Source organism: Fundulus heteroclitus, chromosome 8 (genome assembly GCF_011125445.2).
Source record: "Fundulus heteroclitus isolate FHET01 chromosome 8, MU-UCD_Fhet_4.1, whole genome shotgun sequence".
NCBI classification, from domain to species: Eukaryota; Metazoa; Chordata; class Actinopteri; order Cyprinodontiformes; family Fundulidae; genus Fundulus; species Fundulus heteroclitus.
In genome coordinates, this window is record NC_046368.1 from 25842546 (window position 1) to 25860082 (window position 17537).

The window sequence follows — 17537 nt, forward strand, 5'->3', positions numbered from 1 at the left end:
ACCAGATGACCACTGGTGGACATTGCTTGCAAGACAGACTTTGCTCTGATGAGACCTTGGCCTTTTATCATCAAAACAGTTAATCCCTTGAGATCTTGTAGCTCCCCTAATAAAGATATTTATTGTTGTTGGTAATCAGTCATTCCTAGGATTTAGGTTAAGGATATTTTAGTTGGCCTTCTGAACAACATGTAGATTATATGTAAAATTCAGAAAAATGTGTGTATATTGCAATTAGCTAGAACAACAATTTCTCTAAACTACGGTGGTATTCTACACAGGGACCACTTCAAATGCAAAAAATGCTATTTTTGACTTAGATTTTGTTTCTTTTTCACTGAGTCCCTCAACCCCTAACTTAACTAGATTTAAAACATTTTTCCCCAGCAATCATTTTTTATGAACCTTTCAAGATCAGACCAGAAGAAACCAATTTTGTGTACTTCATTTAGATCCTGACTCCCTCTTATTTCCCTGTTTACAACCGACTTGTAAAGTTCTTCATTGTGTCAATGCCAAATGATTAATTAAAGCAGGTTTGCAGTCTGATTTTACCTGATTTCTTTGCAAGATAAATTTATTTTCCAGATTATTGCCTCTAGTGAGAAGCTGTTCTCACATGGAATGATGGCTTCTGTCTCCAGCTTTAAAAATAACGTCCGTGACTTTTAAGGTTAAGTACTGCTCCCTGAACACACTTTCCGTTGGTTAATACACAGGGACTAGAAGGATGCTGGGCTTTATAACAATATTGTCTCAAATAAAAAGCAGCCAGCCAGCTAAAGCACACTTTCTATAATGAATATGTGACTACATGAAAAGCCTTTAATGGACACAGCCTTGACACTGTCATCGGGACAGTTCCCAGTGCAGATATGACCTTGCCTCCCAGAGGAGAGCATCTGACTCGTGCAGCAGCCTCAGAGGAGAATTATGATGAAGGAAAACTGATGGACTTGAAGTGTTTTTGTTCTGGAGGCTTGTAATTACAGCCAAGAGAGCTGAGGTATAATTATGTGAGTCCCATCAGTGAATGATAGAGGGGTAGTTGGAGAAAATGAAAATCAGATATTCTATCATCCAGCTCTCAAATAGGAGAGTCGGAAGAAAGGTAGGGCATCAGTGTTCTTTTTTTTAACATAAAAAACAAAAAACAACAAATGAAGAGATTTTTATCTTCCTTTCGAAAGCAGCTTCCCTAACCTTTTACCCTTTCTCTTATCCTTTTTTTATCGCTCACTCTTTGACTTATCATGTCCCTGCCTTCCTCCCTCCTCTACCTCGCTGACAGTGTTCCAAGCTACTCAGGGCAATTACAATTTAAAATGACAAAGTGGAGATCATCACCATGTCACAGGATCAAGTGAAGTGAAATGGCCCATGAAAAAAGCCTACGTTTGCAAGTGTGTGTATGTCCTGAAATGCCTGTCGCTGTTGTACATTTGCTCCACCATCATTTAACAACTTACGACATCTGACCACTACAGTGTGTTCTGTATTAGCTTCTGAGTGACTCGCCTTGAGATGCAGTCACAGTTAATGTAGTGTGACGGAGGGACGGTTATCCTGGTCGGCTAATTTTTCCATCACCATTACTCCCAACATTTTCCCAAACTCGTGATAGCAGCTGCACTTATTTCTCTGTGAACTCAGCATTTCTAAGCTGAGTTCGACATATCAAACTTAGTGATACGCAGAAATAGATCTCAATGTGCTACTTCTGGATAGTCATGATTTTTTTGGGGGGTGATTTTATTCTGCATTTTGTCACACTTTGACTCTCCTGACTAGTTTCTAAGTAGTGAAGGGCGTCAAATGTGGTCAGAACGCACATGCCAGTGGATACTGTGTACTGTCTGATTTGCTAAATGTACTTTATCTGTCTCACCTTGCAATGCGTCACATAAAAAAAACAACAACAACATTACACTAGTCTAAACGTGAGGAAGCTACGCTTTTTTAAGTGGAACCTTCACCCCTGAAGTGTATGTTTCACTTTTGGTGTGCCCGTTATTTGTATAGGATGTGCCTATTGGGATGGAGGATGCCATTGTGAAACTGTCAGAACAAGAAAGAGTGGTTGTAACGGTATTTCAACTAGCTTCCTGTCGGCTGCTCTGAAGGACATATCAAACTTAGCGATACGCAGACACTGCTACTGGAGTGACGTCATAATGGTTTTTTTTTTTCAAAATCACATATTTTAGCTATTGCTGTCTCTTTCAGAGAAAACGAGATTAGAAAAAAAAACATTGTGTAATTCATTAGTCACAGCTACAAATCAGGGTGCATAAACAGAAATGATCAAGATTAGGGTGGTCTGGTTGTCAGATAATAGCATGGGAGGATTTGTGTGATTATAGACTACAAAATGCCTATGGTGGCTCCATATAATTTCATATCAAGTTTGTCTCCATTACTGTCATATTTTCTAAAGGAAGAGTGGTTCATGTTTTTTTTATTATTATTAGTCAGGTGCTTGGGTAAAAACCAGATCTGAGCATAATGACAACACTAATACAGATGTTGACTGGGCATCTTTTTGAAAACCTAAGTTGCTTGAAAACTTTGTTTTAGTTTGGGCACATAAACTTGTAAAAGAACATGGACAGTAACTGTACTTCACTAAAACAGCAAGAAGTTCTCCATATCTATATATATGCAATATTCAGTAAGATATTGGGACCAGTCTGTTGATTCAATTTGGACATTTCTCTAAAATTGCCCTTGTCTCTCTAATGAACTATCTCCCTCTGATATTCAAGTATTTCAATCTCGAGAGACTCACATAGACAAAAAGAAGAAATTAGAGAGATTAATACATAAATTAAACAAGTTCTGAGCCCGGCAGAAGACGTGAAAGCTGTGAATGTCTATGAGCTTGGATGTCAATTTTAGGATTAGGAAAGAACATACAGAGGCCGAGCTGAAAGAATTTAGACAGAAAGGGATGTGCTGAGAATGAGTTAGGATTAGGATTAAAAAAAGGGGTGCTAAGGTCGTGGCAGAGAAAACAATGAATGAGAGGAGCAACAAATGAAAGTCTTAAGATCGAGGTGACAGGAGAGGCGGAGAGTTAGAAGCTTAAAGGAGCGTGGCATGCTGAAGAGAGGGTTGATTAGCCTGACAAGGCATAGTGAGGGAAGGATGAACAATGACAGGATTGTGACATTGATTGTGCCTGACAAGGTGTAGAGATGGAATGACGATGATGATTGTGCCTGACAAGGCATAGAGAGGGAGTGGGCGTGCCTGACAAGGCGTAGAGAGGGTGTGGGCGTGCCTGACAAGGCGTAGAGAGGGTGTGGGCGTGCCTGACAAGGCGTAGAGAGGGTGTGGGCGTGCCTGACAAGGCGTAGAGAGGGTGTGGGCGTGACTGACAAGGCGTAGAGAGGGTGTGGGCGTGACTGACAAGGTGTAGAGAGGGTGTGGGAGTGACTGATAAGGTGTAGAGAGGGTGTGGGTGTGACTGATAAGGTATAGGGAGGGTGTGGGAGTGACTGATAAGGTGCAGAGAGGGTGCGGGCGTGACTGATAAGGTGTAGAGAGGGTGTGGACTAAACTGTGGGCTAGAATGATTAAAGCAGAGGTTGCTGGAGATGAAATAGTGACCTTTGGAGAAAAAAGACACCTGCTGATAAACTGAATGAAGGAAGCTTAAGGCAGCAGTGCTTGAGCAAGAAAATGACAAAAGCTAGGACTGTTTAAATGAAGATTGTGAACAAAGGAGTATTGAGACTGACAGAGTTTGTGGAGGTGAGCTGAGCAACAGAATAGAATCAGAGAAAGGAAGGTCATAGACTAGATTTCAAATAAAATATTGCTATCTGATCAAGAGGATGAAGGGATTAATTTAGTCTAGCTTCAGAGCCTCGAGAAGAGGAAATGATGTAAGGAGAGCATTGACTCATAGCAGGGAGGGCGGAATAGCTGGAATTTAGAACGAGACAGCATTGGTGATTGTGTTTGGATAACCTGGAGCATGATTAGCTAGAATATGAAGCTGTGAGATACTGCTTGCCAGTGGTGCGACAGAGATAAAGCATGTTAGTCTTGAAAGACGAGCGGCTTTTGTTAATGCATAGACCATGTCTGCATTACTGCATTAAAGCAAGATGTGTTTCTGGTTTTAAATTTAGCCCCAGAGGCAGTTTGCTATGAGATGGAAACATCTACTAGAAAGCTCATGATGCAGACTGGAGAAATGAAGGAGATCAAACTTGCAAACCGTTCTTCCTGTATGAAGCCCTTTAACCTACGGACGGAGCTGGGTATGTAAAACTGAAACTAGTCAGCCGAGTGCATGACAATTGTGAAGGGAGATTCCTTTGCGGTCCCAAAAAAGATTGGACCAAAACCAGGTCAGAGCGACAGCCATCGACTAGAGAGGAGACAGAATTAGTCAGATCACCAGGCAGGAAATAAAAGAACGGCCTGGGGAATGATATGGAGGACAAGATTAAGGAGGCCCAGTGAGACAGAAGAAGCCATTTTGGACGAACTGGGGAAGAACTGAAGGACAGAGAAATTGTACAGATGTGACATAATTTTACTCAGGCAGTGAAGCGACCATGGCTTTAGAATCAAGGGTGATGCCAGAGAACTCAAGCTGCTTGGCTGGCCCTGTAGTTTTTTTTTTCAGATACAATAAAGAGGATCCATTAAAGTTCTTTAGACATGAACAAGCACACTACTTTTACTGCTAAAATTAAGCTTCACAGTAAAAATAAAAATATGGATCCCACTTGATGCCTAAGACATGCAACTGAGAGGGGTGAGCCGGCATAGTTTATTAGCGCCCGTGATATCGGCTTTAGCAAACCAAACACTTTGCCCAGCTGTTTTGATGAGCTTAAAACGAGGTCAATTAAGGCACATTGCCTGAATATTTGCAAGTTGCTTTCCCCAGAGGGCTAACACGGAAAGAGAGAAGGGTGATTTAAATGCCCCATCATAATGCCCTTGTAAACCTCCTAAGGAGCGGCTGAACAAGTTCCTGTAGCGCAATGTGGAGATTGTGCAAATGTGGGGGAGGGAGATATGCCTACACCATTTAATGTTTGATGCTGGTCTCACAAATGGTGACTGTTTCAATGTGTCAGATGTCTACATGTTTTCATGACGCAAAGCGCTTGGACCACCTTATGCTGAAATGTGTGGAGAGCGGCTGCAAGGAGGAAATCAAAAGCGACCTAGATTACGTTTAAAAAAAGCCTATTCAGGAATAATGGGAGTGAAAAGATGACGGAAGATAACATTTTGGGTCCTTGTGGGAGAAATGAGCATGGGAACAAACTGATTTTTTTTTACTTCCTTAAAAGCTACAGAATAAAGAATAGGATGGCGGCAAAGGGGAAAACACCTTCATTGAAATTATAACGGTTGGGAATCAAAACCTGAAGAGTTTTAATTTAAGCAATTTAAGTACGCATCCTGACTTTGAATTCCAAATGAAACAGATAAATTAGCAAAAACCAACACCCTAAAAATGCCATTTTATATCTGCTGAATTGTTTTTTTCTTCTTATAAAGATGGCAGCAACGCCCTCAGAAAAGGTGACACAATGATTAATTTATATATATATATGTAACACTCACGATGTGCTTACAGTTAATCGGATAGACAATAGACCAGTACTAGGTTCGACTACGGGAGTAGAGAAATGTAGAAGAGTATTAATGACCACAGACCAGGGAATAGTTTGAACTACCGGCTTAATTTTTTATCCAAAGAAAGAACAACAACAATATTACAGCAGTTGACATAACATGACACACATTTAGATCCTAAAATAGTTCCCCTGTTTGGAATTTAAACCTAATGCTAGGTTTTAAAAGGATTACTATTTTATTTTTTCTAACCTAGGTTATAGTTCTATTTTAGTTCCGATGAATACTGTTAATTTAGTTAATTTACAGTCTAATCGATTCTCTAATCTTTTAAATCTAATTTAGCTATTTAGAGTTCTCTTTAAGGAAGTTAAGATTTTAATTTCCTGGTTTAACCATTTCTTATTTCCATTTCTACCCAACAGACAATTTCACATTCAATACACACAAAGGACATTGAATGGGTTTCAGGAAAAGAAACAATAAAACACAATTCAACAAATTCAGAAAAAAAAAGGCTGAATAATTTGTGTTTAGATCAATGTCTCTTTCCTCTGATGGTCCTGCAGGGTTTATTCCGTTCCCAATGCTAATTCAGCAGGAAACATGGGTAGATCATACCAGTTTGGATGATTGGGATTGTCCAGCGGAATGTGTGGCTCCTGCTAGACGGCAGTTACAGAGTTCCTGGGTTACGGCTCGCCATCTTGTTTCGCTCTCTTCAGTAGAATCCAACTTGGAGATCGACTCGAAGTTCCCCGGTCAAACCTCCAGCAACTTCAAAAAAGCCTGGTTCAATATCCGACAAAGCATAACAAAAGTTCTTTTAACTTCGCTTTGTACTGAATAAAGTAACTCGCCGTTTTGGCGGCTGAACCTTGTGTGGGGCATGCTTCACCCACACCAGCTCGTCCCGTACTTTCACAGTTTTCGAACATAAAACAACATAAAAACCACTACTTTAGCTTTCCACTTCTATGAAATAAAATTATCTTACAATACATCATTTACAGAAAATAAAATACACTTTTTTCAACTCACCAAGTCCAGTTCTACAACGTGTACACGCTGAACACGGTCGGTGAAAAATGTGGAAAGCTCCTCCTCCAACAATGGAAAAGTTTCCCCAACAACAGGCGCTTTTTTTTTTTAATTGTCTATTTTTTTCTTAACTCTCTTTTTTCTCTCACAGCACAACTCTTAGCTCAATGCTCTCTCCGCTTCTCCCTTGCTCTCTCTGCTTCTTTCTTGCTCTCTCCAATTCTTTTAGCGCCAGAGCACGTAGCAACTCGGTTGGCTGGAACAAGTCACATGGGCCACACATCAATGTGACCCTTCAAAATAAGAGATGCTAACAAAATAAATCTGTTTTATACCATTTTAACAAAAGAAAAGAAAATAACATGAAATACAGCATTTACAATGTTTGCAATTGTTATTTTTATATTTTCTTTTTACCTATATTAAGACCTATTTATTCTTTATTTATGCATTTTGTAGTTATCCTTTATGAAAGGGCTCATGTTTAGTGAAGGCTATGTTAACCTGGGTTACACCCTCCCCACTAAAATTTATGCAAGTCCCTTTGCATACTACCCGAGTTAGACTAACTGGATCTCAGGGATTTCGATAGAACCTGTGACAGCTTCACTCAAACTTTGGAACAGAGATTGAACTACACTGACAAGAGGGTTCCCTAATTTAGGATAAGTTAGAATTTTTGGCTTGGTTCTCTGTCGAAAAGGTCTTTTGTCAGGTTGTTCTGTTACACAGTGACAGTCCTTACCATCAGTGGTCATAGGTTCGGTCTCACTCACTTCAGTCTGAGTCATTTCCACAACATTGGTGTGGCTAAGATCTGTGGCATTATCCATCTCATCAAGGTGAGTTTCTGGTTCTCTGACCACGTTAGGTTCAGATACACTCTGTGTTTCCACTGAGTTGCCCCTTTCAGGTAAGTTGTCCGGGTTCTTTATATTGTGGGGCACAGGAACATTATCAGACACTTTGCTATGTTCTGTGACATCAATATTGTTCGATTTATGCTGTTCAACAGCAGGGGTCAGAAATGGTTTGGAAGGAAGGACTACATCATATTCTTCCACCACTCTAGAAACCTCCTGAAGAGGGCCTGGGGTGTTATATAAGGGATAGTTGTCTTCCTCCTCTGAGTTGTACCCAAGTTCAGGTTCGTCATGATCAGTAATGCGGTGTTGGCGTGTGTTTGGCCGGCGGGGTTTTCCTCGGACTACAGCAGGATTTTCAAGGATAGCTGGCAAGAACCCGCAGGGTAACAAAAGGTCTCTGTGGAGAGTTCTGGTTGGACCATCCTGATTCTCAGGTTTGACTGTATACACTGGTAAGTTGCCTTTTTGACTCACAACCACATGGACAACAGATTCCCACCTGTCTGATAACTTGTGTTTACCCCTAATCCTAACATTCCTTACCAACACACGATCACCAATATCCAAGACAGATTCAGTTACATGTCGGTCATATCTGATTTTATTCCGTTCCGCCACTTTAGCAGCATTTTTACTAGCCAGTTGGTAACTCTCTCGAAGATGAGATTTGAGAGCTTGGACATACTGCGAGTGGGACTGTTGCTGGCGATTGCTCAGTGTGACATTAAACGCAAGGTCTATAGGTAGCCTAGGCTGTCTACCAAACATTAATTCGTATGGGGTAAACCCAGTACTTTCATGTTTGGTACAGTTGTACGCGTGTACAAGGGGCTTCACAAAGTCACGCCAATGTTTTTTATTCTCGTCAGTGAGTGTACCCAGCATGTTTAATAAAGTTCTATTAAACCTCTCTACTGGGTTTCCCCTGGGGTGGTAGGGTGATGTTCTAACTTTTTGTATTCCAGCTAGGTTACATAGTTCTTTGATGGTTTTTGATTCAAAGTCTGCACCTTGATCGCTGTGCAATTTCTCTGGGAAACCATAATGGATGATAAAGTTTTCCCACAGAGCTTTGGCTACACTACGAGCCTTTTGGTTCGGCGTAGGGACTGCTACAGCGTACTTTGTAAAGAAATCCGTGATGACAAGGACATCTTTGGTATTACTGCAATCCGGTTCGATTGTCAAAAAGTCAATACACAGTAACTCAAGAGGTCTAGTTACTTGAATGTTTACTAGAGGCGCTGCCTTCTCTGGCAGGGTCTTTCTGCAAACACACCGGCTACAGGTTTTGATTTTTTGTTCAATATCTAAGGCCATTTTTGGCCAGAAAAATCTGGTTCGGACCAAGTCGAGGGTCCTATCAAAGCCAAGATGACCCATGTCATCGTGGAGGCTTTTCAACACCATAGATCTTAGGCTTTCAGGGAGAATAAGTTGATACTGGATTTCTTCACCTACTTGCCTTTTTCTGTACAAAATCCCATTCTGCAGCTCGAGTTTGTTCAGCTCTCGCAGAAGAATGGAAAGCTGTGGAATTTCTTTCCGCACCACAGGAGAAGGTGTTTCACCTGTTTCCAGTTGGTGTATTATTTCATTGATAGCAGGGTCGTTTCTTTGACTTTGACTCAATTCTTCTTCTGACATGCTCGGAATAACAGGAAAAGCGCTGCACTGATCAAAACTGTCAGGAACCGCATTAGCAGTCATAGACAGAGAGGTTACAAGGGGGCAGGTAAGATCCTGATGATCTGCATCAAGGGACTGAAACACTAAATGTTTTTCACAGATTGCATTTACGGCATGAGAAGGAACATCAATGAAAGGATCTGTGCCAGGTAAGTGATGTTGTACAAACTGTCGGATTCGCTCTTGTTCTTTCAGGGAGACAAGATCGTTTACTGGTTCAGGATGTGGACGGCGAGACAGCCCGTCCGCATCCGCATTCTGGTTTCCAGCTCTGTACCGAAGCTGGAACTCAAATGATGACAAACCAGACAACCAGCGGTAACTTGTTGCATCTAACTTAGCGGTGGTCAAAATATACGTTAGAGGATTGCTGTCAGTTACCACTGTGAAAGGACTGCCATACAAGTAGTCACAAAACTTTTCCGTTACCGCCCACTTGAGGGCAAGAAACTCAAGCTTGTGAGCGGGGTACCGGCTTTCGCTTCTCGATAACCCTCTGCTCGCGTATGCGATAACACGCATCTCTCCCTCTTGCTCCTGATACAGAGCTGCTCCTAGCCCGGTTGTACTAGCATCTGTATGTAATACATACGGCGACTTGGGATCGGCAAAACCCAACACTGGGGCGGTAGTTAATTTGTGTATTATCGTTTCAAATGCTCGTTGACAGCTCTCTGTCCATCTCTCCCCAAAAGAAGCTTTTGGCTGAAAATACTGATCACTGTTTAGCTTAAAGCTACCTTTCTTGCGCAGAGGGGGATATCCTACAGTTAAGTTAGTAAGGGGTTTGACGATTTTAGAAAAATCTTTAATAAACCTCCTATAATACCCCGCAAACCCTAAGAAGGAGCGGAGTTCTTTTAGGTTTGTAGGACTTGGCCAAGTTGTTAGGGTAGCAACCTTTTCGGGGTCTGTTTCAACACCTCGCTGAGAGACTATGTGGCCCAAGTACCTCACAGATGTCTGGAAAAACTTACACTTCTCGAGTGATAGTTTTAGACCATATTCTTGGAGACGACTGAGCACATGGAGAAGACGTGTTTCATGTTGTTCAAGGGTTTCAGAAAAAACTATAAGGTCGTCCAAAAAGACTAAGACCTCCTTAAGGTTTATGTCGCCCATACATCTCTCCATCAGCCTTTGAAACGTGCTGGGAGCGTTAGTTACACCCTGCGGCATACGGTTGAACTCGTAAAACCCCAGTGGGCATACAAAAGCTGTCTTATGCTTATCCGCCTCCTCGACTTCAACCTGATAGTAACCACTTTTGAGGTCAAGGACCGAAAACCATTTTGACCCAGTAAGGGCTGAAAAAGTTTCTTCCAGATTAGGAAGCGCGTAAGCGTCTTTGATCGTGTTCTGGTTCAGCTTTCGATAATCGACACAAAGTCGCACATCTCCAGTTTTCTTCCTTACCACCACGATGGGCGAGGAAAAAGCTGACTCAGATTCGCGGATCACCCCTGCCTCTAGCAACTCCCGCAAATGATGACGTACAGCGTCGACGTCTTGCGGTCGTATTGGGCGAGGCCTGTGTTTAAAAGGAGTCTCATCGCTCAATTTAATCTGATGCTTTACTTCACTGGTGCACCCAAAATCAGCATCATGCTGCGCAAAAACCTCTGGCATAGCGTTCAACTTCTGGATTATTCGCTCTTTCCATTCAGCGGGGACTGGGGAATCTGCAAAGTTTAGATTAAGATCAGCAGGCTGTGAACTAGAAGTTCGCTTTGACTCAGGAATATGGGGATGTGACAAAATCTCCTGCATGGCATGAATTTCAGCAATGACACTGTTTCCATGGATAACTATGTCATGTTTACTTTCGTTTCGCAGGACAACTGGAAGCTTTCGTGATTGTTTCTCAGGAAGAGTAAGTAAACAGTTAGTGACCAAAATACCCCCTGGTAATGAAGATGCATTGGGGGACTCGACTACAACCCACTTATCCGGGGTGTCAATGGTCACATGAACTGACCCTTCTAATACTTTACTTTGGCCGGCAGGAATGATTTCAGGCTCATTCCCCGACAGTTTGACAAGACCCAGACTGCTGGTCTCTTTCTGCCTGTGTCTCTTTTGTAACACACTCAGCACTATTCTGTAACTATAAGGAAGGGCACTGGAATCTGTGTTAGCAAGAGAAAAACTCTCAAAGAAAAGATCAAGGGTATTAGTACCAATCAAGAGAGAAGATTGGGCACTGGAGCGCGTGTTTGGAACAACCAATGCAAGAGAAGACACGGTATGGTCATGTCCAAAACCACCCTTTGGGAATGTGATATCAATGCATATATAGCCTGAATATGGAATATTCTGACCATTTGCGGCTTCAACTTCAAGAAGGTCACGTATGGAGTGGATCTCCAAATGTGAGAGGTAAGTGTCATAAAATGACTGTGATACGGTGGTCACTTGTGACCCGGTATCGAGAAGGCAATTACAAGCCTGCCCATTAATTAGTACTTCAGCAGTGTACTTGGCTCCAACTAGGCCTTTGGGTAACTTCACGCCGGCTGATTTGTTGTGAAGGAAAGGTTTTCTGGCCTTTCTCGAATGCTTGGTGGGACCCGTTTCATTAACAGCACCCATTTGTCCCGCAATGAGGGCTTCCTCTAGTTTAAAGACTGTGTTTGTTTGTTCTGTTCGTCCCAAAGTAACTGTTTTGCTTTTAACTGTTTTCTCTTCTCAGCGACAAGGGATGGATTTGATTCATTTGGGCAAGCGGAAATGATATGGCCATCCTCGCCGCACTGAAAGCAATACCAAGGTTTTGGCCTACTCTTTGCAGTTTGTTCCGGTGCCTTAAGCTTAGTTTGTGTCCTGACTTTAGACGCACTAGCACTTTTCTTAGCAGAGTTTAGTGGTTTTAGTTTAGCCAGATGGCTCTGGAGCTCAGTGATTTGTGCTTTTAGTTCTGTGACCAGATCACTTTGAGGAACCACAGGTTGACCACCCTTTTGGGGTTTCAATCTTGTCAGCTGACTCTGCATCTGAGTTATCTGGGTTCGCATCTCAGCAAGATTTTCTTGCCTTTCAGGTTCAGAGAAGTCAGGGGTTGCAGTAATAGCGTGGGAGGCCACTTTCGGTCTCGCCGCAGCAAAGTGTTTTTTCATTCTGCTCTCTTTTGCAATATGTTTGTCTTCTTCAACTCTTAACTGCAACAGCAGCTCAGCATATGAAGGCGGTTTATCCTTCTTCCTTTCGAGCTGGAGCTCCGCTAGTAAGGCATCATCCCAACACCCGCGGCAGAACTGACGCAGAAGATGTCGGTCTGCTTCAGTGGGGACTGCTCCGCCTCTGCTCAAAGCTTTAGAGAGGACTGTCTGCAAGCGGTGAAGGTAATTTGATGGTTTTTCACCAGGGTCTTGGAGGGTGTTAAGAAATTTAGCAAAAAGCTCATCGCCATCTTCCACTGTGCCGAAAGCTGAATTTAACAGTTCAAGATAAGCTGATGGCAATGCTGTAGGGCCCAACGGTTTTACCACATTGGACGCAGGCGGCAAAAGACTGTCTAAAATCTTTCGTGAGCACTGCAAGACAGATAGATCTGGATCCTGTAGTACGAGCTCAACACTGTTGCGCCATGTGTCGAAATCAACCTCGTGGTTAGGACAAGGTAGTTTGCCTGAAAACTGCCTCAGACGAAAAGAGGCACTCACCTGTGAGACCGGAGCTTCATTTCGTACTATATGCTCTACAATTACCTTTTGCACCCCAGGGGGAGTGACAAGGTTCTGTGATAGGTTAGAGGCTAGGTTGGGTCGAGGTTGGTTAACTGAGTCAGAGTCAGAATGGCTTGGAGCAGTTTTAGACTGCTCTGCCCTTTCACTTGGAAAAGGTTGCTCATTTTCTTGGGTTGGTCGGGCAACTGGGTTCGTTAGGTCACTTTGTGTCTCGAGAGTAGAACTTCCAATTTCAGGTGTCTCAGAGCTGCCTGTGACCGATTGAGAGCACCTGGACAGGTGCTCATGCAGGATAGCTTCAAAGGATTTTCCACCTAATTTAGCAATTTCTTGCAGTTCACGAAAGAAACGGTGGGTGGCCCTGTCTGTGACGTCAGACACATACTCACTGGACAGGGATCTGATTCGATAAGAGACTTTGCCCGAGCTCTCGAGTACATAAGGGAGTAGGGGTTCAAGTGCTGTCAAGGCAGTTCCACTCTCATACTCTACAATGGCATTTTGGTGGAAAGGAGACTGCGGGTCATCTATTTTCAAGGTTCTCATTATTTTCCCATATCTGTTCAGGAAGTCAGATAGATTTTCATCAACCTCTGTGTCAGTGACACCACTAACAATGACTGAGTTTGGAACTTTAATATTTTCTCTGTCAACTATATCCATTTTTGCTGAACTTGGCCTTTTTTTTTTTTCTTTTTCTTTTTTTTTTTCCTGGGTCAGAAATAAAGTTTTAAGGTTCTATTTCCTACTCCTGGCTGGGCTCGCCACTTCTGTAACACTCACGATGTGCTTACAGTTAATCGGATAGACAATAGACCAGTACTAGGTTCGACTACGGGAGTAGAGAAATGTAGAAGAGTATTAATGACCACAGACCAGGGAATAGTTTGAACTACCGGCTTAATTTTTTATCCAAAGAAAGAACAACAACAATATTACAGCAGTTGACATAACATGACACACATTTAGATCCTAAAATAGTTCCCCTGTTTGGAATTTAAACCTAATGCTAGGTTTTAAAAGGATTACTATTTTATTTTTTCTAACCTAGGTTATAGTTCTATTTTAGTTCCGATGAATACTGTTAATTTAGTTAATTTACAGTCTAATCGATTCTCTAATCTTTTAAATCTAATTTAGCTATTTAGAGTTCTCTTTAAGGAAGTTAAGATTTTAATTTCCTGGTTTAACCATTTCTTATTTCCATTTCTACCCAACAGACAATTTCACATTCAATACACACAAAGGACATTGAATGGGTTTCAGGAAAAGAAACAATAAAACACAATTCAACAAATTCAGAAAAAAAAAGGCTGAATAATTTGTGTTTAGATCAATGTCTCTTTCCTCTGATGGTCCTGCAGGGTTTATTCCGTTCCCAATGCTAATTCAGCAGGAAACATGGGTAGATCATACCAGTTTGGATGATTGGGATTGTCCAGCGGAATGTGTGGCTCCTGCTAGACGGCAGTTACAGAGTTCCTGGGTTACGGCTCGCCATCTTGTTTCGCTCTCTTCAGTAGAATCCAACTTGGAGATCGACTCGAAGTTCCCCGGTCAAACCTCCAGCAACTTCAAAAAAGCCTGGTTCAATATCCGACAAAGCATAACAAAAGTTCTTTTAACTTCGCTTTGTACTGAATAAAGTAACTCGCCGTTTTGGCGGCTGAACCTTGTGTGGGGCATGCTTCACCCACACCAGCTCGTCCCGTACTTTCACAGTTTTCGAACATAAAACAACATAAAAACCACTACTTTAGCTTTCCACTTCTATGAAATAAAATTATCTTACAATACATCATTTACAGAAAATAAAATACACTTTTTTCAACTCACCAAGTCCAGTTCTACAACGTGTACACGCTGAACACGGTCGGTGAAAAATGTGGAAAGCTCCTCCTCCAACAATGGAAAAGTTTCCCCAACAACAGGCGCTTTTTTTTTTTTAATTGTCTATTTTTTTCTTAACTCTCTTTTTTCTCTCACAGCACAACTCTTAGCTCAATGCTCTCTCCGCTTCTCCCTTGCTCTCTCTGCTTCTTTCTTGCTCTCTCCAATTCTTTTAGCGCCAGAGCACGTAGCAACTCGGTTGGCTGGAACAAGTCACATGGGCCACACATCAATGTGACCCTTCAAAATAAGAGATGCTAACAAAATAAATCTGTTTTATACCATTTTAACAAAAGAAAAGAAAATAACATGAAATACAGCATTTACAATGTTTGCAATTGTTATTTTTATATTTTCTTTTTACCTATATTAAGACCTATTTATTCTTTATTTATGCATTTTGTAGTTATCCTTTATGAAAGGGCTCATGTTTAGTGAAGGCTATGTTAACCTGGGTTACATATATATATATATATATATATATATATATATATATATATATATATATATATATATATATATATATACTAACAGGCATAAATGGCCTCAGAGTTTATTTTCTCTTATTGATCAGCATAGCAGCGAGGGTTGATTGTAGCCACAACGGCTTGTCTGAGTATGGTGTAATTAAAGCCAAGGCAAACGATGTGTTGCTCTGACAGCATGGGTAAATGAAACACGTTTGCTGAGATCCTGCAGCTGAGATCAACCCTGGGTGTGCAAAAAAGAAATTTGATGTTTTAATGGCCCATTTCAACACGGTCTCTTGTGAGGTTGTAGTTATTTATTTGCGTCATGTTGGCCAACTTTATCTTTGTGTGTAGTTTAAGTGTGTACGTGTCGGGATTTACAGTACGTCCTGTAAATGTACATATCGTTTGTCTAAATGAACACAGTCTCACACATCTTAAATATTTCTTTGCAACATTTCTGGACTTGTGTATCTGATTTTCCGCTATAAACAGAGCCCCTCTGGAGTATGATGCTGAAATGAACACGGTGACAGAGTGTGCCATTACTGTACCACTTCGATGGTGAAAAAAGGAAGGAGACTGGCAGGGGGTAAAGAGGGAGAGTGATATAAAGCGAGGAGGACAGCGGACAGAGGAAGTGCTCGGATGCGAAGAGTGGAAGATTTGTGGGGACAGAGAGCAATATGGAAGAAGATGAGTGAGAGAGACGGATGGGAAAAGATGAGAGACAGAAAAAAGGAAGGTGATTTACAGACAGCAGGAGAGAGTATGGAAGGAAGGGAGCCAAAAAGCAGGAAAAAGAGGTGGGCGGGGTGATGTGTGGTGGGGGGGAGCTAAGGAGCTGGAGACAGCAATTCTATTGAAGAGGTGTCATCGTCAAGGGTGTCTCAATAAGATCCCATAAAACACTCTTATTCTGCCTACTGTCACCACGTAGATGCTGGAGCCCACAAATAAAGGCCTGAGACATGGACTCAGACACTAGAGGCACACTGATGCATTAGCATCTCGCTTGCTTTTATTTGCCAACATTTCTTCCCTGGGTTTGCTGCTGTCATAACTTTCTCTTCTTCTTTTTTTTATTTCTTCCAAGACGAAAACAAACCAATGCAGCTTAAATCCTTGTGCAGAGCAGTCTGCTGTCATGTTGCTTCTTAAAAAGCAGCAATTTTTAGAGCTTCAGCTTTGAAACTGGGTTTTTTTTTTCTTTCTCAACTGTGGGCTATCAATAAACAATGTACAGTATTTAACACATGTTGCACCTATAAGTGCTACATGTATTATTGATAAAATGTGTGTTGTGTTTTATTGCACCATAAACGTAGAACATCCATTCATCCATCGGTTGTCTATAATTGCTCGACCTTGCTCAGTCACAGGTGGAGACTGGTTACTTATCTCAAGCAGTCATCGGTTCGACGGACTGGGCAGAACCTAGACAGGTCGCCAGTATAAACAAGGAAAATATTTAACAAGTTAAAGGTTGCTGCTTGTTTCTGTTCTTCCCTCTGCTAAGGTGATAGTGATATTAGCTACTGTTGGTCTTCTATTGAGCATCCAGGGCATATCTTAGTCCCCTGTGATTTCAGCTATATCATGGATTTTCTTGGCTACTTCATGTGTAATATTCCAGTATTCAAGTGAAGAACTTTGCCTTCTCTTATGAAGTATTCTGAACAATATTTGGCTTATGCATCTTCTGCACTGAGAGAATATCTAACCTTTACAATTTACAAGGTTTTACTGATATTTTTAAGGACAAAATGAAGACAGGGTTAAACAAAATAATGATACTTCACCGGCATTTCCCAAACCCAGCTATTATTATTTTGAGCTGTGGATGTTAGACAAAATTGCAAACCAGAGTTCGAGGGTCTCACAATGAGATGAACAACAGTTTATTAGATAACCAAAAGTCGAAGTGTGCAAGTATCTTATATTTGAAAGTAAGGGAGCCAAAAAATTCAGGGAGCCAGTGGGAGGAACAACAATGAGGGAGAGAAAACCAGTGACAAAAACAGGGGAGGAGACAGAGGGGAAGGAAAGGGAGAGTTATTAGCCACAGGTGGATGAGATAACGGTAATGAGGTGAGGGAGAAGGAGAGTAATGAACTGACAGAGACAAGGAGGACAAAACAGAACCTAAAAATACAAACAACAATAAATAAAGCAACTCTATGACAAACCAGACTCAATACAAACTGAACTAAGCACAGAAAGCAGGCAGAAGAAAAAGATCTAACAAGAATAAACTAACTAAACCCATAATGAATAGAATACTA

The 17537-nt window shown here is 41.6% G+C and overlaps 1 protein-coding gene and 1 long non-coding RNA gene across 2 annotated transcripts; both read right to left on the reverse strand.

The window, feature by feature from the left end:
* Positions 1–5698: 5698 nt before the first annotated feature.
* On the reverse strand, positions 5699–6974 carry LOC118563962. The gene is made up of 2 exons (XR_004931548.1): positions 6652–6974; positions 5699–6399 (listed from the first exon to the last, which is right to left on the reverse strand). It is a non-coding gene; the product is annotated as an uncharacterized LOC118563962 (long non-coding RNA).
* A 4589-nt stretch (positions 6975–11563) lies between these two features.
* LOC118563961 (zinc finger CCHC domain-containing protein 12-like) lies at positions 11564–15052 on the reverse strand. The gene is made up of 2 exons (XM_036140448.1): positions 14729–15052; positions 11564–14476 (listed from the first exon to the last, which is right to left on the reverse strand). Exon 2 carries the CDS (start codon positions 13553–13555, stop codon positions 11822–11824), a length of 1734 nt encoding a protein of 577 aa, XP_035996341.1. The 5' UTR covers positions 13556–14476; positions 14729–15052; the 3' UTR covers positions 11564–11821.
* Between the last annotated feature and the right edge of the window lie 2485 nt (positions 15053–17537).

Coding starts and splice junctions, on each gene's coding strand:
- LOC118563961 (XM_036140448.1), bottom strand. CDS start 13,555: ATGGATATAGTTGACAGAGAAAATATTAAAGTTCCAAACTCAGTCATT.